The 24,636-nt window shown below is 37.4% G+C and overlaps 1 protein-coding gene across 1 annotated transcript; it reads left to right on the forward strand.

Moving 5' to 3' along the window:
- Positions 1-1,720: 1,720 nt before the first annotated feature.
- On the forward strand, positions 1,721-24,119 carry CLEC1A (C-type lectin domain family 1 member A). Its single transcript, XM_012755533.3, has 6 exons — positions 1,721-2,010; positions 14,231-14,329; positions 15,694-15,870; positions 19,563-19,714; positions 21,710-21,828; positions 23,005-24,119. The coding sequence occupies exons 1-6, from the start codon at positions 1,800-1,802 to the stop codon at positions 23,153-23,155; spliced, it is 909 nt and encodes a 302-aa protein (XP_012610987.2). The 5' UTR covers positions 1,721-1,799; the 3' UTR covers positions 23,156-24,119.
- Positions 24,120-24,636: the final 517 nt, after the last annotated feature.

Below are 24,636 nucleotides of genomic sequence, written 5' to 3' on the forward strand. Positions count from 1 at the left end.
GATGTTCAAAAATATTTTTGTTATTGTTGAAAAAAATAAGCATTTATGGAAAAGTAGTATAAATGTTAATGTAGCTTGTTTGTCAATTATCAAGGATCTACTTGAATAACTGAATAACCTCTTAAATGCATTTTCCTGACCACAGCTGTTGCAATTTTTAGTATTCTTTCTCTTTCATTTTCATCTGTGCTTTACGTACCTTTGTCTTCAAAATTTTAATTACCTTTTCCTCTCCTATACTGCTGATTAATATTCCGCTCAATGCAAATGAACAAATAATTTTTGATTTTCTATGTTTTATAGGGCAGTATTCAAGAGGAAGTTCTTTTTAGTTTTTTTTTTTAATTTAGAATAATATGATAACTAATCCACAGCTTGAAACACATATGAATATACAGTATATACTTCCTGATAGATCTCTTATAGGGTCTGGCTACCCTATAAGCATTTTCCACACTCCTTTATGTTTAGCATGCTTGATTTTGCCTAGCTATCACCCAACATCTAGAAAAATTGGGGTAGAATAATGTAATTTTATTGTACTAATTCGGGAAGAATTTTTAGACATTATCTAAAACAATCTTCTCATTTCCTTCTCGGTTTAGGGAATTTAGGCACAGATTCTTAATTGGCTTCCCAAAGCCACATGGTGGTTAGAAATAGTTTTTAAAGTTCTCACTCTTAGGAAAATATCTAATTCCTCATGATCATGGTGTACCAAGTATGCTATAAAATGTTAAATCAAGTTCAGATACTATAAAAAGAAAGATCATTAAATTGATTGACAAGAGAGTACTTTTAGAGCTTATTCTGTCACTAATCAGTAATGTGCCTTGGACCAATCACTTTATCTAGCTGGGCTTTAATCTTCCTTTCTGTAAAATGAGAGTAGAATCAATCAGATGCTCTCAGGAGGACTGTTTTGTGCTGACATTTCATGTATACGAAGCTTTACAGTCTGCCCTTGGAGAAAGGAAGAGGCTGGTCCTACAGTCTCTTCTCTTTTCATGAAGGCACAGAGAGGTTAACACATTGACTGCCACACTAGAAAAAAAATTCTTCCTTGGGGCCACAGTGTTTTATTATGATAATAGTATAAAAACTTCAAAAACAAAATGATTCTTTCTAATTTAATAAAAAGTTTGCTATTGACTTCTGTTCATTGAATCCACATTTTTAGAATTAAATTGTCACTATTAATTGTAACAATAAGAATATCAATGTATACGATTTTCACGAATCAACTGCAGGGTTTTGCCTGGTGGGCCACCCATCATGTAACATGTATGTTGCAGCATGGCAGCGTGAGTTGCCTGCGCACCAAGTGGCTCCCAAAGTAAAGAGACATGTGAGTTACATATGCTTCATGAGGCTCAAAACTAGTGTGACTTAACTACAACTCACATGACAGTTAATGTGTGAAACGCACTCTAAGTGATTCCATGTATGGTGGGTAAGCAATGGGAATATGTGTCCCCCGACTGGTTATTAATATCAATCTGCAGAGTTTGAAGGAACCACAGGGCTACTGTAAGGTCTTGCTTTCTTTTCTTTTTTGTCTAGCGGTAGTTACATGCGGGAGAAGTGTAAACAGATAACAAAAGAGATTTGAGTAGGGCAAACTTTTTTGTATAGCTGCTCAGACAGAGACCGCCCATACAGACAACACGTGCTATTTCCCGTGAGCCTGACCAATTTGGCACTCAGAGAACAAGCTCACAGGAGAGGGGCTGGGCCTCTCCAGGCAGGAACTGGAGTCAGAGATTTCCCCTGCTACTTGCTGGGAGAGAACATTAGGAATGCCTTTCAGTGCCTTGCTTCCTGAACTAGCTCACAGTAGCCAGGCGGCTTGGGGCAATCTGATCACATCTAGCCTTCACCCCTGCAGGAACGTCATGCAGGCCAAGTTCAGCAGCACAAGGGACATGCTGGATGATGATGGGGACACCACCATGAGCCTGCATTCTCGAGCTTCTGCTGAAACCCGGCGGCCAGAACCCGGGCACACAGGTACTCTGTCTCCTGGAGTCCAAATAGACCAGAGCTCTTGAGAAATGCACAAGATGAGCTACCTCTCCTAGGAATGTATAAAATGGAGGAAGGAGAGGAAATGTTTTCATGATTTACAGTGATGTGTAACTGCGTACTTTCCACAACTTAATGTCACAGATGTGAACATCTGGAAATCCAAACTCAGTGTATACACAGATGTTTGGTTTTTCTGAAATTCTATTGCTAGCACAGTGGTTTGCAGTTAAGGGTATATTGTTTTTTCCATACAGGTATAGCATTTAAAGGTGAAATTGTAAGTATAATTAAAGCAACATCCCTTCTCCTAGCCACTTTCCTATGAAGACTAAATCAAGCATTGTTCTATTTACCATCTGTGATCTGATTTGGAAATTTTGATTCATAAAGGCTACCTTTATGCTAGTTTTGAACTCATGGCTTTAGAGGAAGATTTACAAGTAGCTAAATTAACCCTGGATTTTGTTATAATAATTTTGCATCTTGACATTGTGAGACCTTGGGAGATTCATGTCAACATCAAGTGTTTAGTTCTATCATCTGTGAAATGAAGGGTGATAAAGCAGAGGCTTTCTAAAGTCCTTTTAGCTCTGAAATTCTGTGATTTGATAACCTAAATAGTGGCCTCCTATTCAGTTACATACAATCCCCATTCCTTTTCACTCTGTTAGTCTCAGGATATTATTGAGAAGATGGAATCATATTATAAAAGTATTTAATTTTAGTTACACTTAGCTGTCATAATTTTATTTTCAATTATTCACCCTATGATGACATAGTAATAACTTTTTTTTTTTCAGTTCTAGTCAGTTCCATAATTCACACACAGAGACGGATCATATTTCTTGGGCCACTCAGCCACTGTAAAGCAGAAATGTGACCTGAGTTCTAGTTGAAAAGGCCTCACACCATAACGTAGACAGGACTCAGTTCTAGGCCTAACAGCAGGTATGCCACTTGCCATCTGTGTGATCTCGGACAGGTTACTTAAATATTCTGGGGCTTCACATTCTTCATTTATAAAATGTTAATGATAGCAAACATGCGCACCGTACTTATTATGTGCCAGGCATTGTTTTATGTACTTATATGCCTATTAATGCATATTAACTTTAACTAATATTAAATAAAAGTAACAAAACCTCCCTTATAAGGTAGCTAGAAGTACTAAGAGTGATAAAGTATGTAAAGTACTTGGTACATTACAGACACTCCAAAAATGTGAGTTCCTTTCCATATCCCGTTCCTTGAGAATTCCTAAAGTGTTCTGTTCAGCAGTTTTGTGTCAGTCTACATTACAGAGATGTGCATTCAGTGTCTGTATCTTAATAAATCCCTTCCCTTCTCACCAGATCCAATTTTTCTTCACCTCTGTAAATCTGGACACATCTTTTTTTTTAAAAAACTGCTCTCTTCCTTCTTTTCTTTTTCAAATAACTTTTCCCTTACTAAATGTTTCCATTCACTTTCTATTCGTTGAATGATCCACTACCTGAGACCTACAAATATGACTTTTTTTTTTTTTTTTAACTAAACCACTCAGTAAAGCTGTTACGGGACATTGAGGATTTCCAGTTTCTTTGACATGAAGCTAAGCGACAACAGTGGGAATGTCAGTTTCTGTAGCCACAGAATATGTGTAATAGGATTCAAAGTGTTTTCCTCCAACAAACCTTATGAAGAGTTAGTTGTTAGGCTGTGGTTTTGAGTGGCTTGTGTATAACTTCATTTTTCACCTTTGACTGGAGACAGGAACTCTCTCAAGGATTAGCCATCAGCATAATCAGGAACAGTGTGTACAAAGAAGTTCTGCTGAGGTTGAAGGGTGGAGAGGGAAGCAGAGCAAGATAAAACACTAACTGCAACATCTGGCACCTCTTTGTGAGAAATGGAAATTGAAACACTAGGAGTGAAGGTTACAAAGAAGTATCTTGGAGGCAAACATCTGAAAAGCATCATCTTACCCTACATGTATGATATCTTGTTTTCATCTTTTTATGATAATCCAAATATTTAGAGGAACGTCACTATGGCAGACTATTTCTCAGGTAAATATATCTGATATACTTTTGCTGTTAAAAACAACAGGGAAGACATCACTGAGAATTTTTGGCAACGTGGAGCACTCAGATTCAACATAATGCTGTGGCACAATTATGAGTGGACAATGTTTATTTTTTTCTTTAGAATTAACAAAATGAATCCTATACATTCATTTATTTTCTACATTTTTATTATCTCAACATAACAATCATGTTTGTGTTAAAAAAATGCCTAACAATTGAGAAGATAGAAAGTAAAAATGAGAGACAAACTTATCTTTGGGTTCATATTATCTCAGCATTGAGGATACAATGTCAAATATAGTACAATCCCTGTTTACAAGGAAACTGAAAGTCTAATACAATTCCCAACCGAGCTGTAAGTATAATTAAGATCCTATGGCAGAAGCATGTGCAGACATAACTCAGAGCTTGGTTATTTCTACCTAATGGAGTAGAGGAGATCAGAAAATATTTGACAGAGGGAGTGACAGTGAATTGAATTGATTTTAAGATGTTCCAAAAGACATGGAATCAAGGTTGGGTGTTCAAGGGGCTGGGAACATTACAGGCACAGAGACACAGGAGAGAAAAACTAGAAGGTTTTAAGTAACTTTGTATTTTTAGAGAACTGTAGGCAATATGTGTAGCTGAGGTAAAAAGCTGGAAGAGGGAAGCTTGGCAAGGGATAAGTCTGGCCAGGTAAGGAGGGCCTTTTATGCCATACTATTTTAATTCCATTCAATAGTTAAAGAGAGGTCAATGAAGGATTTAAAAATGGGGAAACAGTCAATTTTATGTTTTTGGAAGACCTTCTGGGCTGCAATGAAAAAAATGGATTGAAGTATATGAAACTGGATGCACTGATTTTCAGTTTTTCCCTAGTCCAAGCACAAGATTAGAAAACTGTGAACTGAGGCAGTAAGGTAAAAACAAGGAAGAGGAATCAGAGATGAAAAATGTTGAGGAAACAGAGTTTAAATTATTGGTGATTGGTTACATGTGAGAAGACAGGAAAGGGAGATGAATGGTAGGTTGACTAGGTTCTGTCTGATGTAATGTGGTGCTGCCATTAACAGAGACAGAAACTACAGGAGGAACCAGAAGGTGATGAATTCAGTTTGAGTTTGTGGGGCCTGTAGGAGGAACATGCATTTGTGGTTGTTCAAAGACACTTGTATGTGTAGGATTTGGGTTGGAGGAAGAATTCTGATATATATATATATATATATACATATATATATATATATATAATTGGCATAGGAATATATATATAATTGGCATAGGAATTAAAGTAAATGAAGTACTTAAGTAATTAAGTAAAAAAGTAGTAGCTTAAATGTATGGGAGTAAGATTACTGAGAGAGGGAATGTAAAGAACAGAAGAGTGACAAGGAGAGAATCTTAGGGAATATCAACAATTAAGCAGCAGGAAGAGCAAAAGATTCCAGCAGGAGCTACTGAGGACGATGGCAGAGAGTGGCAGGCGCAGGGCTCTGGGAGAGAGAAGCATCCAAAATGTCAAGCGACAAGAAATTCAAGAGTAATGGAAAAGTCAGTGGTAGTGACTAGTGAGTTTGAAAAATAACAAACAATAAATACTGCAGATAGGTTAAGAGGAAGACTAAAAACAATATACTATCCCAGCAGTAAGGAGGAAAATAAATTATCTTTGACAGCAGTGGTTTGAAAAGTAACTGATGGTTAAGTAGTAAAATAAACTATCTTCTTTCTATTTTTTAAGATATAAAGGGTTATTACTGAGGTATTATAGCGTTGAGCCAGAAATTTTTAAAATTATTTTTTAAGATGTAGGCGATTCTAACTCAACTGTAGACTGAAAAGCGGCACAGGGAGGGAACACCCCATAAACCACGCGGTAAGCAGCGCCCCGGTTCTCCGGGCTGGCGGGGCGGAGGGAGGGAGCGGGGGCAGCAGGAGCGAGCTGGGGCAGCTTTGCGACCCTCTCGCGCGGCCGTAAAGCCGGCGGCCCGGCCGCAGCGCATGCTCAGTTGTGCACGCCCAAGATCTCGACCCTGGGACCTGCGGCCTTGGCTTGGAGCCACCCGGGAGGGCGTAGCCGGGCTAGGACTGGGTCAGAGGGCAGCTAGGACAGTTTGTGTCCTTGGCCCATCCTCCAAACTCCGCATGAGATGTAGATAATATTCCTTACTGCTATGAATAACTATTGGCGCCTATCGTGCGTAAATCGAACACTCAGTCGGCTTTCATTGGGGACCCGACCTGGGTAGATGGGCAAATGGGTTCCGGCCACTTGCCGGGCGGGAGCCTTTGCCCCGGGCCCTGTGCCTTTGTCCTGGACCCTGTTGCAATGGTACTGAGAAATTGTCCTCTGGGGCCCCAGGGCGGCCGCCAGGTGGCAAGCTGTGGCTTGGAGTCCGGATACTGCCTGTGAAGTGGGTGATGGGAAGGACAAATTCCCTCCTTCAAGAGTTATCCACAGACAACGTGAGAGCTGCTTATCTAAGTGTTAAAAAGCAGGCCTTGCAAAATAAGGTCACAGGAGTACATCTCACTCCCAAGAGCTTAAGTCTGACACTGCACTTAAACGTAGTCTACTTGCCCACTTGAAGGTATTTCGATCAGTATGTCATTTGATGCAATTATAATTGTTTTCTGCTTCTACTCTGAAACAAGTTTCTGTCCTGTTGTAGCAGTCACATTAAGTTAAATGTCGTGATGCTGTATTTATTTCCTATGATTTGAGAAAGCTATCTTACTATTTGGTATGGAATTTTCTAACTAGGAGAAGGACACACTTTTTCTAAGCAAGAATCGGAATACAGGTGGCTTTATGCTGTTCTTTCTATTATTATTATTTTTTGAGACAGAGTCTCACTCTGTTGCCCGGACTAGAGTGCAGTGGTATCAGCCTAGCTCACAGCAACCTCAAACTCCTGGGCTCAAGCAATCCTACTGCCTCAGCCTCCCGAGTAGCTGGGACTACAGGCATGCACCATTCCCAGCGAATTTTTTCTATATATTTTTAGTTGGCCAATTAATTTCTTTCTATTTTTAGTAGAGACAGGATCTCCCTCTTGCTTAGGCTGGTTTCTAACTCCTCACCTTGAGCGATCTGCCCACCCCAGCCTCCCAGACTGCTAGGTTTACAGGCGTGAGCCACCGCTCCTGGCCTTATGCTGTTCTTTATTTATTGGGAATTGTAGCAGCTGTGTTTAGATAGACTACTAAAACAAAAACTGGCCAAATCAGAACAGTTTATCTTTTGCCACTATGTGTTGCAAGTACTCTTCATAGAAATATTTATTTTGGAGTTTGAAATTTAAGTGAAAATTTGGCTCATACATAGGGGGTTGTGTGTGTGTGTGTATGACTTTTAAGTGACAAGATTGTTAGCAAATAGTGTGTGTTTCTTGAGTTTTGTGAGTTATCCCTTATGAAAAAGATACACTGATCAGAAAGCTCAGCTGACAATGAGAAACTGCATTTCTGGAAATGGAAAGTCAAATGAACAGGGGGAATAAAGAATATTGCCTATAAAGGAAAAAAATGTCATTTCTCAAAAGAAAGGAGTCTCATTTGTCCTTCTAATCCATGATCATATGCATCCATTCAATTAATACTAATCCTACCTTCTATATTTGATCATTCTTTATACCCTTCTATAATTACACCATTTTTCTTGTCCTTATCATAGTACATAATACATCAAATACAGATGTGATTTTAAGAGAGCTACAAATCAAGAAGTCTCAATATAGTAATTTCATAAAAGTGTAATTATTAATAATATATAGGGACTAGGAATATACTTAGGTAACTATATTATTTCAAATATTATCAGTGAAAAATTTCATAGACATTTAAGGGAAAAGAAAAAAAAAACTACCTGTTTAAGAATGCACTTCTTTTTTTATCCTACCTATATGATTTATCGAGCAGATTGGAATTATTAAAAGTTTCTATTGAAATGAGCAAATTACCACATGCTCAAATCCTATTTAAATTGACAAAAATCACTTGGATGATAATTGTGTATCTTAAAAATTAACATATGGGTCAGTCAGCAGCTTCCTTTCACTGAGCAAAGCTTGAAAATACTGAAGAGTCAATGACAGAAGTCCTTTAATGTAAAATGTATGTAATCATTATATTCCTTGCATAGTAATGATTTCTAAAAGCTCAAAAGTATTCCTGTATCCTAGTCATGAGAAAGGTAGCACTATGAACATTGTGCGTAATATGTGAAATACATTTAAAAGTCTAAAATATAATTTTTTAATATTTTATCTAAGGCTTGGAAGAGAGGGAAACAAAACAACAAAAACACCAATATGATAAGGAGAGAGAGTGAATTAACCGATTCCTGCTGGAGACTAACTGTTATCCTATCAAAAGAATATGAAGAACTACTTTAGTTAAATAATTTGAAAAACACATTTAATCATACATTTAAGTTCCTCTTTTCCCCTATTCACATTAATTACAATACTGAATTTTATCCAGCTTGTTTGTTTCATTTCCTCAACTACAGCATAAATTCCTCATCACGGAGTTCTGACATAAATCACTTCTAATTGATTCAACAAATCTTTAAAGCATACCTACTAAATGCTGAAAATTATGGTAGGCACTGGGAAATCATGGTTTTGAGGTGCTTGGAGAAGTGGGAGGAATAATCTGAATGAATAGTTAATAAAATGTCATTCCATGCCATTCAATCTGTGTCGGAGACCACAGAATCAATGTAGGAATGAGTGTGTTACTGACTGCGTTTAGTTTTGTGAATTCCTAGAGGAGGTGCCATGGGGTCTAGATCTGGGAGGCTCAGCCCAGGTTTTCCAGGCAGAGTATGATGGGGTCCTGGGTGACTCTGTCATAGCGAGGACCACTGGTACAGAGATCAAAGCAGAGAGGGAAGGCTAGAACTAGCTTGGTGTATGTGTCAAGAGGTACAATGTTTAGGAGTGAAAGTAAGAAAGATAAGAATTCTAAGTATAAAGACGAGGTGCTCATTTTGGTTCAGATGTAGGTCAGGACCGATAATTTTGGGGGTCATCAGCAGGATATAAGATGAGGGGTCAAGGAGGGCCATTGGGCTGAGGAATGGTATGTCCTCAAAGGGAGGAGACATCTGAGGAAGATCTGAGCAGACGGGGCTAAAAAATAAGCTGGGGTCCTATTATAAGAAGCCCTTTTGACTAAAAAGGGATGGGCCTTTGGAAACTTACCTCCTTATGGAAGAGAGGAGGCACGATTAAATTTATATTTCAGAAAGTTCATCTTGCTGGTAGAGTGAAAAATGTATTAATATGATTTAAGCTGGCTGTTACTAAAATATTTCTCAACACAGAAGTGACAAGTTGTAAGTGCCAGACACTGGAGTCTTTTCTATAATGCCAGATGGGACTGTCATATAAGGTTAAATATTACTGTGAGATATGTTGGGAGGATAGGAAATTATTAAAAGTGTTCAGCTCTGGCATCAGTGTGCTAGGGTAGCTCCATTACTTACCAGCTATTCAACCCTAGGCAAGTTAAGTAACTCCTCAGTAATTCAAGTTTGTTATCCAAGTAAAGGTTAAAAATAGTTGCCCTCTTGAATAATTTTTGATAACTTCTGATGAACTTAAATTGTATATATTCAGTAACTCAGTAACTACTATTATCAGTAGCTGTGTTTTCCTGAGAAAGGTGTTTAACCCCTCTAGGCCTCAGTTCCCCACCTGTGAAATGGGATGATAATGTCTACCTTATAGGGTGTTTGTGAGGATAGATGAGAACACTCATATAAAACATTCATCTCAGTAACTCAAGGAATTTTAGCATTTATCATTAATGATAATATTTAGAACTATATTTCAGTAAATAAAATCCATTGATTGGAATATGAAATTGACTCATCTAAATTTTACTGTAATTACTGTGAATTTGAAACTCAGTGCTATTTTAGAAATAGCTGGTATGTTCTTAGATGTATACTCTTTTCAAATAATAGGAAGGATAATACCCCTTTAGAGTAAATTAAGATAGCAATACTTGACATTAATAGATTCATGAGAGAAAGGAAACCTGCATTTTCATGAAAACAGAAAAAGCAGCCTCTATCTACTGAATTCAGACAGGTTCACATAAGGGTGTATGCTATGTACCATATGTAATGATTAAGGAAACAAAGAGAAGTTGCTGAAAAGCCATTTAAATTTAAAAATATATCAACAATATATAGACATGAACTATAAGTTAGCAATATCTCATTATTTAAAAATTGTGAAAAGTACAGTGATCTAAGGATCAAAGAAATATTTTCTGAAATATGTATAACATCACCAGTTTTGCCCCCATTTCTCTGTGACTCCTGGTTCGTAGGGAAGTATGCAGAGTTCAGTGTTAAGCATGGCAGTTTAATCCTGGCTCTACCACTAGTTTGCATTGTGCAAATTATTTAAACTCTGTATTCTTGCAGCTTTTAAGATTCTTTGCATTTCAGAAGCATACTAGTAGACCATTTGGTAATATCTACTAAATTTATTGTGGGCCCTGGGCTTGGTGGAATACAGTTTTTCCTTTCTGATGTCTAATGAAGACTAACTGCTCAAGTATGACAACTCTTTTCATTCACGAAGTTTCATATAACTACAAAGGAATCTGTATTCAAAACTTGACCCTAGCACTCTAGCCTTTTATAATATGGATATAGTAAGAGGATACAGGAAAGAGCTATATTTTTCTATATATATCTTATTATTCCTAGGGATGTTTATACCATTCCTTAGGCTGTCCACACCTCTTTCTGAACATGCCTAAGGAGACAACACAAGGGTTCTCTTCCAAAAAATAAAACCACAATAAAGCCAAGCCAAACTCAAGCACCTCCCAGGCAGCTTATTTTTGTGAAAATCTGTCTCGTGTTTGGGTGGGGGTGGTCCCTAGAGAGAAGCCTCGGTATGATTAGGAACACTTGGAATCAAACTCAGAAACATTAGACTCATAGTTAGAAGAAAAACACCTAGAGGGAAAAATAACATCAAAGAAAAAGAAAAAGTGAAACATTCAACTTCATAGTCTTTCCACTGTGGAAGCTTGGTTTCCTGGGAAATGAACTCCTTAAGATAATGTTTCTCTGTTTCTTTAGATAAAACAGAGGGATTGTGAGTATTGAGTAAGGGAGAAAGAGAGAAGAAAAAGTTCCAAATGTGAAAATTTGATCGGGGAAAGATGATTCCTTGGGAGATAAATTTTGATTCCTTAGCAGAAGATGTACTATAGTTCTTTCTTTCTCTGTCCTAGAGTTAATCTCAGGAAGGCTTCTGTATTTGTTCTTTTAATGGATATAATTATTACTGAAAAATGTTCTAAAGTCCAGGCCCTCACTTCACAGTAAGAGTATATGTTTAATCTTTTTGGTCCTTCGAGCTAAAAAAATCAACACCTCCCATGACCCCAGTATTATGCAGCAGGAAGCATATTTTTAAAGGGATAATAGTTTGGTTAATTTCTATAGTTTTTTTTTTTCCTTTACCTTCTTATTTCTAATTTTGGCAAGGGAAATATTAATCGTAAAAATGAGCAGGATTTTCAAAATATGCCTTTGGAGGCATGCATTAATATGAATAGGTTTGAGTAGCAGTAGCTAGGCATATAACACAGATATTTATATATAATGGACATATGCACTCATTCAACTTTAATTGAACTTATTTAAACTGCTACTCTAGGTGCTGGGCTACAATAGTGGTTAAATAGATAACAGTCTTTCCCAAGAAGGAACTTACTTTCTGCTAGAGTAAGACAGAAACAAGCCAAAAGAAATAAGTAAGATCATGTAATATATTTAACCACTTTGGTTCAGCGCTCACCAGCCACGAAACCTTGCCCACAGTCCTCACGAGAGACTGTGCTGTGCATTGACAACGCATCCCTTTTGCTCTTGTGTCATGAGGACAGCTTTAAAGCCCTGAAAGCTTGTTTTACTTTACAGGCAGCTTTACTTGTAATGTAAATCAGAATAGGTAACATATACACATGTGTTTTCATTACGTTATTTTTAAATGTTCACAATTTTATTTTGATAAATGAAAAATTAGAAGAGTCACATCATGGCTGTCGGCTAAAGTCGCTGTGCGCGTTCATCTGAGGCTGTTGACGCTGGTCCCGAAGTGGTTAATAGTCATAAGAGATGTGTGGAAAAGTAAGGTCACCCTGGTGATGACCACAGATGCACTTGTATCTCTGAAATCTAGAAACATCCATATGATTAGTTCCCCATTTGGAAATAATATTTAGTACAAATCTCTGTGCCTAGAATGTATTATGTAGAGGACCTTGCTAGAGGAAAATAATTTATTTTTCTTTAATCTATTTTAGAACCTGACTTGAATTCTTTTTTTTTTTTTTTTGAGATAGAATCTTTTTTTTTTTTTTTTTTTTTTTTTTTTTTGAGACAGAGTCTCGCTTGTTGCCCAGGCTAGAGTGAGTGCCGTGGCGTCAGCCTAGCTCACAGCAACCTCAAACTCCTGGGCTCAAGCAATCCTGCTGCCTCAGCCTCCCGAGTAGCTGGGACTACAGGCATGCGCCACCATGCCCGGCTAATTTTATATATATATTAGTTGGCCAATTAATTTCTTTCTATTTATAGTAGAGACGGGGTCTCGCTCTTGCTCAGGCTGGTTTCGAACTCCTGACCTTGAGCAATCCGCCCGCCTCAGCCTCCCAGAGTGCTAGGATTACAGGCGTGAGCCACAGCGCCCGGCTGAGATAGAATCTTGCTCTGTTGCCCTGGGTAGAGTGCAATGGCATCATCGTAGCCCATTGCAGCCTCCAACTCTCATGCTCAAGTGATCCTCCTTCCTCAGCCTCCTGAGTAGCTGGGATTATAGGCATAAGCCATGACACCTGCCTAATTTTTTTGTTTTTAGTAGAGATGGTGTCTTTCTCAGGCTGGTCTCAAACTATTGACCTCAAGCAATCCTCCCGCCTTGGCCTCCCAGAGTGCTAGAATTATAGGCGTGAGCCACCACGGCCAGCCACTGACCTGAATTTTCAGTGAAGTGGAACTCACAGGTCATGAAGAGATCAGAGTTTCTTTGATTATTTTACTCTCTGTTTCATTTTTATCACAATGCTAGAGGCTGCCTGTACCTGATTGAGTGTCTTCCTTGTCAGATATCTCAGGTCATTCAGACCCAGAAAGGTGACCTCACCAGGTGATGGGTCTACTCTTGACTTACAGTGCAGCTTCTGGAATTATAAGTCGAACTTCTAGGACTGCTGCGCAAGAAAAGGATGTTTGCTTCAATTTTTAAAATTATTTAACAGGTGCAAAAATTGAGATAGTTTATTAGATACATATTTGATAAATTAATCACACTTATTTATAACATATTCCTGGAGAAATATGAATATAAATCAAATGAATAAACAAACAACGTTCTTACAAAAGAAGGACTTTTGACCAAGAAGCCCCAAAGAGAGTAAAATGGTCATGTCCCATTACTGATATGCAATTTGCCTTCCTTTTAAAGATGCTTATATGGAACTTGGTGGGGGGGTGTACTTTGCTAGAGTAACAACAAATTAATTTCATTTTTCCCCCCGATGATGTGGAAAGTTATTCATTGTTAAGGTTCAGGTATTCTCAGGCTCCATTTCAGACATTTTCATGAGTCTTTTGAGGACTGAACTCTGACCTTTTTTTGCTTAAATACCTTTAAGAGACCCGATGAATCATGCCCTACAAACCATAAAATTTCATTAAATGGATTTTTTTATTAACCCAGTATAATGTAGTTTACTTTCCAACCTGACTGTGTTATAACATTGCATGTAGATAGCAAACCCACCCCCAATCTTAAGCAATTCATCATTAGAATTTTGACAAACAGGTTATAGAAACAGCCATGCAAAGACAATAGGAATGCATAATGTGATTCAGGGCGAAGTAGAACTAAGGGGGGATAGAAATGAGTGGGGCTTGTGAAAAAATCTAGCTGTGTTGAGTGAGGCTAAGCATTGAGCCTTATGATGATGTTTCTGAGAACAGAGGGTACGTTGTGTAGCCTTGGTTATCGTTGTCCTGTGTAATTTGTTCTGTCCAGTAATTACTCCTGTTGCTTGCTGCCGACTGAAATCTAGAGGAAGAAAAAATGAAACTCTGCTTTCTCTTCCGTTCTCTGCAGAGCACGGGACTCCCTCTTCAGCTTGGCGTCCGGTAGGCCTGACCCTGCTGACTTTGTGCTTGGTGCTGCTGATAGGCCTGGCAGTCCTGGGGCTTGTGTGTAAGTCTGCGCTCTGACTTGGGGGAGGATCCTGGTTCCAAGGTTTGTCTAGGATGAGAAACACTTACTATGAATTTTTACTTCTGAGCCTACAGATAATTCATTGTATCTTTTTTTTTTAATGGCAACTATTTAAATGATGAGTAGTAAAAGAAGCATTCAAATACAACAATCACTTGCCAACTAGAATTATACATTCTGTTTGAGATCATATGGATTTTTGTCTGTTTATGTGTCCGTGTTTAAAAGAATCATTTCTAAATAAATACACACTTCAGCTTTATCCTGTTCCACAAAGTAGAGTGGCAGTGTTTGTGCTGTCAGTATGCATGGCTTAAAAGGCTAGTGCAGAGGGAAGAGCTTTTATTTATCCCACATCATCAATTTAAGGAGGGTAGATAGGCTCCTTAATTACTGTGACATTTTTCAAGAAGTCCAGGACAGTATAGCGTCATTTTTCAAAAACTAGTGGAAATCAAACAGAGAATGTATCTATAAAAATCTTTAAATTTCAAGCTAGTAAGGACAAGTTCAAAAGCTTCAAAAAGGAAGTGGGTGAATTTTCCTCACCAGAAGAATTTGGTGGGGGAATTTGCCCCAGCAGTGCTTCCCAAACAGTTGAGGAAGGTGGTTCAAGGCAAAAATTCACATAGATGAGCAAGTGTTAATGTCAAAAATTGAGTTTTTACAGGAAATTTTAAAACTTTTATTTGTGCTGGTAGCTTTTAAATTTGTAAAACAATTTATTATTTCCTCCTGATCTCAAAATGTTTACTTCATTCTACTACAACTATTGTTTTGCAACCATTCTTCTTAGCAACTCTCGTGGTTCATGAGGCATTTCTCTATTTAGATTTAGAAACCTGAAATTCAAACCTAAATGTTGAAATATTCCAGTTAAATGACATTAAGAAGTTTACTTGTTCTCATTGATCTTAATTTCAATTCTATAAATAAATATAGAAATGGTAAGATTGTTTTAATAACTGAATGAGTTACAATATATAGTGCATTGTCAATACTCAATACAATTTTCAATAAATAAATGGATTTGTGGTTTTATGTTAAGTAATAATTTGAGAGTGTACAAAAAATATTTATTATGCTGTAAATATAGTTTGGGAATTTATTCCTGAAGGTAAGAAGTGCTATTATGACTCTATATTTTTCATTTTTAGATTAATTTACCCTAGTTGATACAATTTATTATATATGTACTGAAATCCAAACTTGAATACAGGCAATATAAGATCTCAGAGCCTGAGATCTTAAGCAATATACTGTTTTGTTTTCCCCATATGGAAAAAAGTAGAAATAGAAATGTAGACATAATCTGTCTAGTCTGATCTGGTCACTTGGGTTAGTTTTCCAGTTCTACCAGCTCTCCAATACCCAGCAAGATAGTATCTCTCAAAAGGAAGAGAGACTGGGGAACCTCTCCCGACAGCTGCAATCTCTCCAAGCCCAGAACAGGAAGCTTGCAGAAACTCTGCAGCGTATGGCCGAAAAACTGTGTCGCGAGCTCTATAACAAAACTGGAGGTAAGTGTGTCCTGGTCACTCTGCCCCCAGGGTGTCTTGCAATATAGAGCTCAATTTCCCATCAGTATAACTGGGGCTTATGTGTTATTTAACTAGTGGTCTAGTAAACTGAATAAAGCATTTGGGCTTCAAGATCATGACCAGTTATTGGGATTGTGCCATTCATATGTGTCTGTGTTACAATACAAGAAAGGATTCTTCAAATGTAGACACTTAAAACAATAAAAACAATTAACTTGGAATAACCAAATTAACACCACACGGAAATAAATTACAGGGTTATTATGTGTCACTTTACTTTGCCGTGTGTTTACAAATCTTTCTCCATTAAGAAATTAACAAACTCTTAACTATAGTTCTCAAATTTTAAGAATCATACAGGGATCAGCTCAAAAATGCAGGTAACTTGAATCAAATCCTAGTGATTTTAATTCAGTATGACTTGGCTGGGTACCAAAAATATGCATTTTAATAAGGACCAAAGATGATGACATTACCAATGGTAGGTGAACTGCACTTGGATGAAAATACTATGGAGAAGACTAAAAGCATCACTTTAGTCCTTCTGTGTATTTGTCTGTCTGTCTGTCTGTCTGTCTTCTGTCCTTTTTGGTTTCATGATGGTCTACTTTATTGAAGTCAGCCCTCTCTTTTTCTCTCCTTAGCATGCATGCATAGGAAGCCAAATACTTTTTCTAGTCTCCACTTTTTATTTTTTTTGGATTTTTAATTTTTTTTATTTCAGCATATTACAGGGGTACAAATGTTTAGGTTATGTATATTGCCTTTGTCCCACCCGAGTCAGAGCTTCAAGCATGTCCATCCCCCAAACAGTGCACACCATTAGGTGTGTATATACCCATCCCTGCCTCCCGCCTCCTTTCTGCCTAATACCCGGTGAATGTTACTACTATAAGCACACTTAAGTGTTGATCAGTTAATACCAATATGATGGTGAGTACATGTGGTGATTGTTTTTCCATTCTTGTGATAGATACTTCACTTAGTAGAATGGGTTCCAGCTCTATCCAGGGCAATACAAGAGGTGCTAGATCACCATTGTTTCTTTAAGCTGAATAGTACTCCAAGGTATACATATACCACATTTTATTAATCCACTCATGAATTGAAGGGCACTTGGGTTGTTTCCACATCTTTGCAATTGTGAATTGTGCTTCTATAAACATTCTAGTGCAGATGGTTTTTTTTTTTATCGAATATCTTTTATTCTTTTGGGTAGTTGCCCAGTAATGGGATTGTTGGATCAAATGGTAGATCTATTTGTAGTTCTTTGAGGTATATCCATATTGCTTTCCACAGAGGTTGCACTAGTTTGCAGTCCCGCCACCAGTGTAGGAGTGTTCCTATCTCTCCACATCCACACCAACATTTATTGTTTTGGGACTTTTTGATAAAGGCCATTCTCACTGGAGATAAGTGATATATCATTGTGGTTTTGATTTGCATTTCCCTGATGATTAGAGGTGTTGAGCATTTTTTCATATATTCATTGGCCATTAGTCTATCTTCTTTTGAAAAGTTTCTGTTCATGTCCTTTGCCCACTTTTTGATAGGGTTATTTGATTTTTTTTCTTGATGATTTTTCTGATTCTAGGTATCATCCCTTTATCACATGTGTAACATGCAAATATTTTCTCCCATTCTGTAGGTTGTCTGTTTGCTCTCGTGATAGTTTCCCTTTTTATTTATCTTTTGGGAACTCTGAAATAGGACCAAATCCCCTAGTCTTCCATACACCCACCACTTCCCGCTGTAAGCAGGCACTATGATTGTGTGTTTACTCAGTAAGTAATATCCTTAGGCACATTTCCACTTCTCTAAGTGATTCTTTACCACATGACTAGTGATCTCACTGGCCATTATTTCCTATCTTTTCTTATTTTTCTCACAACCAAATGTGCCTACTTTTTTTGTTGGGTGCTATATCTTCAAAACATAACCCATGTTTCTCTGAAACCAAAAGTCTCTGGAGCTTTCTTCTAGCTGTATAAAAATAAACAAAAAGAGAAGCTATGCAAATAAACCATATTAGGTTAAATATAAAATCTACATGTAAATGTATCAATGATGTTCCTATTCTCATAAAAATTCTTAGTTTTGGTTAGATGTTAATTCTGTTTTATTCTGCTACTTTTTATATTTTACTTTCCCCCATTATCCATCATCTATCTACTCAGCTAGTATTTATACATCCATTAAGCTAGTATAATTACTAATATGTTTATAGTATTTATTGAGTTTATTTATTCTTCATTACAACAATCCTTTTAGGTAAGTATCATTCCCATTCTTCTATGTGTTAGGAAGTCTGAGGCTCCCTTTATTTCTGCCTGAGGCTGTCCACGTTTGTTGTATTCCTTCTGGCAGAATTTTGAGGCAAGCAGAACTGAGAGAGCACAAAGCTATTGAGTTCCACAGTAATGTGGGAAAGTAACATGACAAAGATAACCTACTAATTTATTTACTTAAAATTTTGTTTTACCTTATAAAATATTTCAAATATATAAGGAAACACAAACAATGACATAATACCTACCTGTGCATTGACTACTCAGATTTTAACATGTTACCATTTTTTTCACTGATTGCTTTTAAAATAACAAAACCATTAGAGTTATGATTGCAGTTCCTACCCCACCACAAATCCACAAGAGACTCAATTACAGATCTGTAATTCTAAAATACCAAGGCCATGTACTCACATAGATGTTAAAACCATGGCTCTCACGGCCCAGTTGCTGTATTTGCAACTGCTACCCGTGTAGTCCATGTAGATGCTTCTCTGGCTTGGGTGCTCAGCTTGATTTCCGACACATGGAGATTTATCATTCTGATTTCATGCTTATCTTAGTATTTATTTAAAATTTTATTTATTTTTGTTTAGAGTAAGAAAAGACTCATATCATGTTGGTATATACCGGATTTTTTTTTTTTTTTTCACTCTGTTGCCCAGGCTAGAGTGAGTGCCGTGGCGTCAGCCTAGCTCACAGCAACCTCAAATCCTGGGCTCAAGCAATCCTGCTGCCTCAGCCTCCCGAGTAGCTGGGACTACAGGCATGCGCTACCATGCCCGGCTAATTTTTTCTCTATATATTGGCCAATTAATGTCTTTCTATTTATAGTAGAGACAGGGGTCTCACTCTTGTTCAGGCTGGTTTCGAACTCCTGATCTCGAGCAATCCGCCTGCCTCGGCCTCCCAGATTGCTAGGATTACAGGCGTGAGCCACCGCACCCAACCTATACCAGATTTTTAAAAATCCCTTTACTGTTATATAAGAGGATTTTGAAGAGCAAATTTTTAGAAGCTTTGTTTTTTGAATACAATGCATTTTGAGTTTCCGAACACACGAACAGCTTTATGAAGTTGAATAATTTCTTCATGTGCTGTATTACATAGGTGAATGGCGAGGAAGTTCCAGTCATTCATTACTAGCTATCATACTAGGTATAAGCAGTTAGTGTCTGTTTTAATTTCTACTATATGCTCAGCACCAGTTATAATTTCTGGCATATATTGGATCTTCTGTAAATATTTATAGTTATCATTCCTTGGGCAATTAATTAAATATCTAACAGAAAGGGAATCAGTTTTTTTCTTGAGACATCAAATACTATATAATTTCAAGAGAGGAAACACAGCAGACCTGGGTAAAATTGGTTTCTTTCCAAGGCCACAGGTGCAGCCCTTGCCCAGAAAAATGGAAATGGCATGAAGATAAATGCTACCAGTTCTATAAAGAGAGTAGAAGTTGGCAAGGCTGTGAACATTTCTGCATTGCTGAGAACTCGACCATGCTGAAGATAAACACACAAGAAGTGCTGGTAAGACCCTGAGGCTTTTCAGTGTTTGAAGGATGCTCAGCAAGAGGTCTTAAAGGAGCTAGACAAGACTCTAAGGATCAAGGGTATTTATTGGTCCACAGATTTCCCACTTACTGCAGTGAAGACCCAGGTCTTATGTCTACTGCTTTGAATGATCCCCAGAAGTATATAAAAGGAGTTATATTCTCCACAAATACCCACCCTTTATAAACATGAGAAAAATCTTTTCAAATGTCTCCCTCAGTTAGAAAGCAAATGGAGAATGCCTTCATTTCTTACTTCTTTTGGTTTGGGTGGGAAGAGAACAAATACAGTGTCAGAAGGATCAAAATACTACTGCCTGTTCTTCCAGTATAAAAGTGACATAGCATTAAATTGAAAAATATTAAATTAAATCATTACCATAATCAGCAAATATGTATTTTTACAGCTTAAGATAGACTAGTTAAGGCCAATAAAATTACAAATTGACATGTTAAATACATACAATTAAAGTATACTATTAAAATGGTGTGATTATTCTCCTTTCTCTCATATTTATAATTTCCTTTGGTTTGAATTCGTAAACCATGTGGTCATTACTTGTATGTCATTGTTTTCCTAGAATTCATCAGAGATTTTTGTACAGAATAGGTTATCAACAAAGGGTTATTTACTTTAATTAAATGCCCAGCTCACCATATAAATTCTTAACATTATTGCAGTTACATCTAAATTTCTATCCACTTCCTGAAATCTGTGATCAATGAACCTCTGCAATCTCTCTCATCTACTAAAATATTTTTTTACCCTTAATTGATAACTCAATTTAGGCATAAAAGGAAACAATTTGTTTGAGACAATGTTTCCTGGCGTAAACCTTCCTAATTTTTCTTATTCTCTTTGTTCCCTCTGCCTGCAGCACATACTGAGGACTCAGGTATATTATTGAACTACGCTATGTGCAATGGTAGGAAATTTTGTTGTGAAAGCTATATGGTTATTTTCTCTCACAAACTTCATATATTTGTATATATTAAAATCACCTTCATATAATTTATTTTCAGAACTTTTAAATTGAAGAGGTCCCCTTTAATTGGAAACAGTATTTTTAACTACAGTTCTTTTCACCTACCCACTCTACAATGATTGCTTAGTAATCATTTTATTTATATATCTAATATCTCTTATGGAATCCATATGTAGCATTAATTATCTGAGGGGTTGAGGACATAACAATAAAACCAAGCACATGTCCTTGTCCAAATCATTGTATGATAAAAGGAAAGACATAAAAATGGATAATTATGATAAATTTAGGTAATTTCTATGTTAAAGATATCAGGAGTGTAGAGTACGACTAAATAGAAGGAAGTAAATAACCTTTTAAATGTGGATTTATGTTCAGTGTAGATATTAGAAAAGGAATTGTCATGTATAGGATGATATGTGTGCATATTATACTATATATGAAAATTTAAAAATTTCTCTTCCTTCCCTTCCTAGGCTGAGACATGAATCATCCATTCAAATCCTTCTTTTACTTTTTCTTTTTTTGCCTTAAAGTACATTCACTATTCTTTTCTCACTCCCAGTCAATTCCTTTGCCAGATATTTGTAAAAGATACTACTACATTCCTGCACTTTTTCTTCCAGATTCTTCCATTTCCAAGAATCACTCCCTATCTCTTTGTAAATGTTTCTCCCATATTTTTTGTATCAGTCTTAGTGTTAACGGTGCCTTGTAAATAATGTCATGTATAATAAATCTTAGTTAATATGATTCCTGGTTTCAGAATATCGATGTGTATTCCATACTTTCTGAGGCAAAATAAGTTCAACCTGGACAAATTTCTAACTGACCTCAGCACAAATGCCTTTTCTCTTACATGTACTATCATCTGTGTGAGGCAGGATTCGTGTATTCTTCTATGAAAAGTGCTGGCCCCGCACATCTCTGTACACGTATGTAATAACACCTTTAAAGCTCAAGGTTTTCTTATGTGCCTTTCACAGGAGTTTGCCATGCCTCAGAGCTACTCTGAGTTTTTCTACTCTTATTGGACAGGGCTTTCCCGCAACGGCAGAGACAAGGCCTGGCTGTGGATGGATGGATCCCCTTACTCTCTTGAACTGTAAGCCTTCAGGACATTTTATGGAAAAGGCATTTATTAAAGAGATTTTGTTTGAGTGGTAGGGTTCAACAATTTGGTTCAGCAAGCACTAATCAGACATCTGCTTTGTACTGGATACTGTGTTTGCAGGACAATGTCCAAAGATGTTTGAACCATAATACTCACTCTTGAACGGCTTACAACCAGTGAGGGAGACAGATACATAGCATTACTAAAATATCAGGGACAGTTCTCTTGGTGCTTTTAGAAGTGTGTGTCTGAGATTCACTGTGAATGAGGTGGGGGAGAAGGGGAGAGAGAGACTTTTTATGGATGAGTAAAATAAAGCCCAGGAGCTCAGGTCATATTGGTGGTTGCCTAAGGTCATACAACTTGTCAATACCCAGCGATAGGATAAGACCTTAGATTTTGTGGCTTTCTATGCAGTGAAATAGAGAGTACATCTTTAAAAATACAGTCTCTGAGAATAGATTTGCTGACAATATAAACAGCAATATTATAAAACACTAGTTTTTATTTATGATGTGAGTATTGAGATAGGAATATGCAAGGGCATCCTCTGAAATAAGAAAATGTAATTTCTGTATCAAAGTATGTTACATTTAAAGTCATGTTTCAACAGACACTTTTCTTCCATATATGCCATATAACATTTATTCTCCCAGGAGACAGGACATATTCAATGTAATCATTTATATTGTAATAAATGTATGTTAGTTAAATAAACTGAGGACGTAAACAACTTTTTTCACGGGGGAAAAATCATGTAAGTTTGGATTAGAACATGTATCTTAGTTTTAGTTTGAAATGATTTTTGTTGTTTTGAGTGACTTGTTTCTAAGAATGAATATGGAAATTGAGCACTTTCTTTTCTTTCTGAAAAGAAAGCACTTGTGACCCTATGTTCCCAGTAAACTCACTCTGGGCATCTGTTCTATAATTTTATCACCCTAGGGAAGTTGCTTGGAGAGTATGATGTGTGTTGCTTCAGTAATGGATGTACTGAAGGCCTTGACTTACTCACAATGCAGTTTATCAATGTAGCAAACATGTACAAATAAAAAATAAATGGGAAAAAATATCATCCTAGGCAGACTCCCGTGTACTTTTTGGGTACTTGCTATTTCATTTTAGAAATAAATGTTGATTAAATTAACTTTTCCCCTCTTTTTAAAGGTTCGATATTGTAATAGATGTCACCACTCCAAGAAACAGGGACTGTGTGACCATCCTCAACGGAAAGGCGTTCTCAAAGGACTGCCGGGAGTTGAGGCGGTGTGCCTGTGAGCGGGGGGCAGCGCTCGTGAAGCCAGAGAGGCTCCATTAGCTTCCCTGAGCCCTCGGATGGAGGTGATCCACTCTCCACTGCACCTGCCAACAAAGGAGTGGAGCCAGGCAAGGTCGATGCAGGGGACACTTGAGACCTTGGAAAAGAATCATCAGGAAAGACAGTCTCTCAGCTAGTACAAGAAAGGCTCCCATGTGTCCTGTTCAGGATCACCAGCATTTCTGACTTTGGGTTACCAGTCACAAGAAGTCCTATTTATTACCACCAGCTGGTTCCAGATCATTATCATATTGTAATCTACCCTTTTGACTTATGGTTAACTTTCTAGTTTTCTTTCTTCTCAGCATCTAGTATCATGTCCCTCTTTCTACATGGTCCTTACACTTGGAGAAGTGAGAAACTTTTTGAAGTAGGAGAAATAAATGGAAGTAACATCCTTTGTCCCAACAGTCAAGAAATCCGTGGGAAATTAGCAGTCATTTCCCAGACTGTACTACCAAATACACAAGAAGTTCTTTTTGTTTCAGTTCATACTTTTCCCTTCCCAATCTCTCAGTAAAAACCCCATCTGCTATGTCCATGGCCTGTATCCCAACTGGGATATCTCTTGTGAGAATCTCAGAGTGTTATAAACTTGCCTCCCTATGTCCATTAAGACTCCAGTGATTGTCTCCTTTCCATAGGAATTTTTTCCAGGAAAGAAATATTTCAACGCAGTTCCATATCAGAATTACTGTCCCCAATACTTCTTTCAGAGAGACAGAAGACCAGAAAAATTCAGTTTCTTAATGTGCACCTGTGATAGTTTGCTTTTAGTTCCTGTTCTCTTCCATTTGATCCATATTTATATCTTTCAGGTACTTAAGATTTAATAATAATAAATGTAAATACTGTGAAGTACATGATTTTAGAATGGATTTGTGACCCAGGGAAAAATTCAGCATGGGAATGCTTTTCAAATCGTGATAGCAATCATTGTTTTGATTGTTTGTGTCTTATGTGGGAACTCTGGGAGAGTACTCATTATGCAATTATTTGGGAACAGTTAAGAAGTCTTCAAAATACATGCTGTCTTCAAGAGGATGGTTTTAACACTTCCCTAAAATTAAATATTTCAGGGCAAGCTTATGGCATCAACATATGGTTGATGAGTAAACTGAGCTGCAGTAGGGCACATGATTTCCAACCGGGTCATTGGAAGTGAAGGTGAGACGGTGCCATTGTGGAGAAAAATCTAACCTGCCATTCTGCTTCTGTAAACTCCGCTCGCTCAACCCTACTCCCTCCCCTCGCTGGCGCCACTCTGTAACTCCCTAGCCGTTAGTCCTTGGAAATTACTGACCAAGATTAGGAGTTCCCGACATTAGCTAATGTGGTACATGTTTGTGCAAGGTCAAAGCCCATGAAACTTTCCCCCCACCCTGTGACCCCTAGCCACCTGCGTGTGGTTTCTGTCTATAAAAATCCTAAGGAAAAAAGGGCTGGTGCGGCAGCTTCCTTAGCTCGCTTGCCCCTGCGCG

The sequence above is a fragment of the Microcebus murinus genome, chromosome 10 (assembly GCF_040939455.1).
Source record: "Microcebus murinus isolate Inina chromosome 10, M.murinus_Inina_mat1.0, whole genome shotgun sequence".
NCBI classification, from domain to species: Eukaryota; Metazoa; Chordata; class Mammalia; order Primates; family Cheirogaleidae; genus Microcebus; species Microcebus murinus.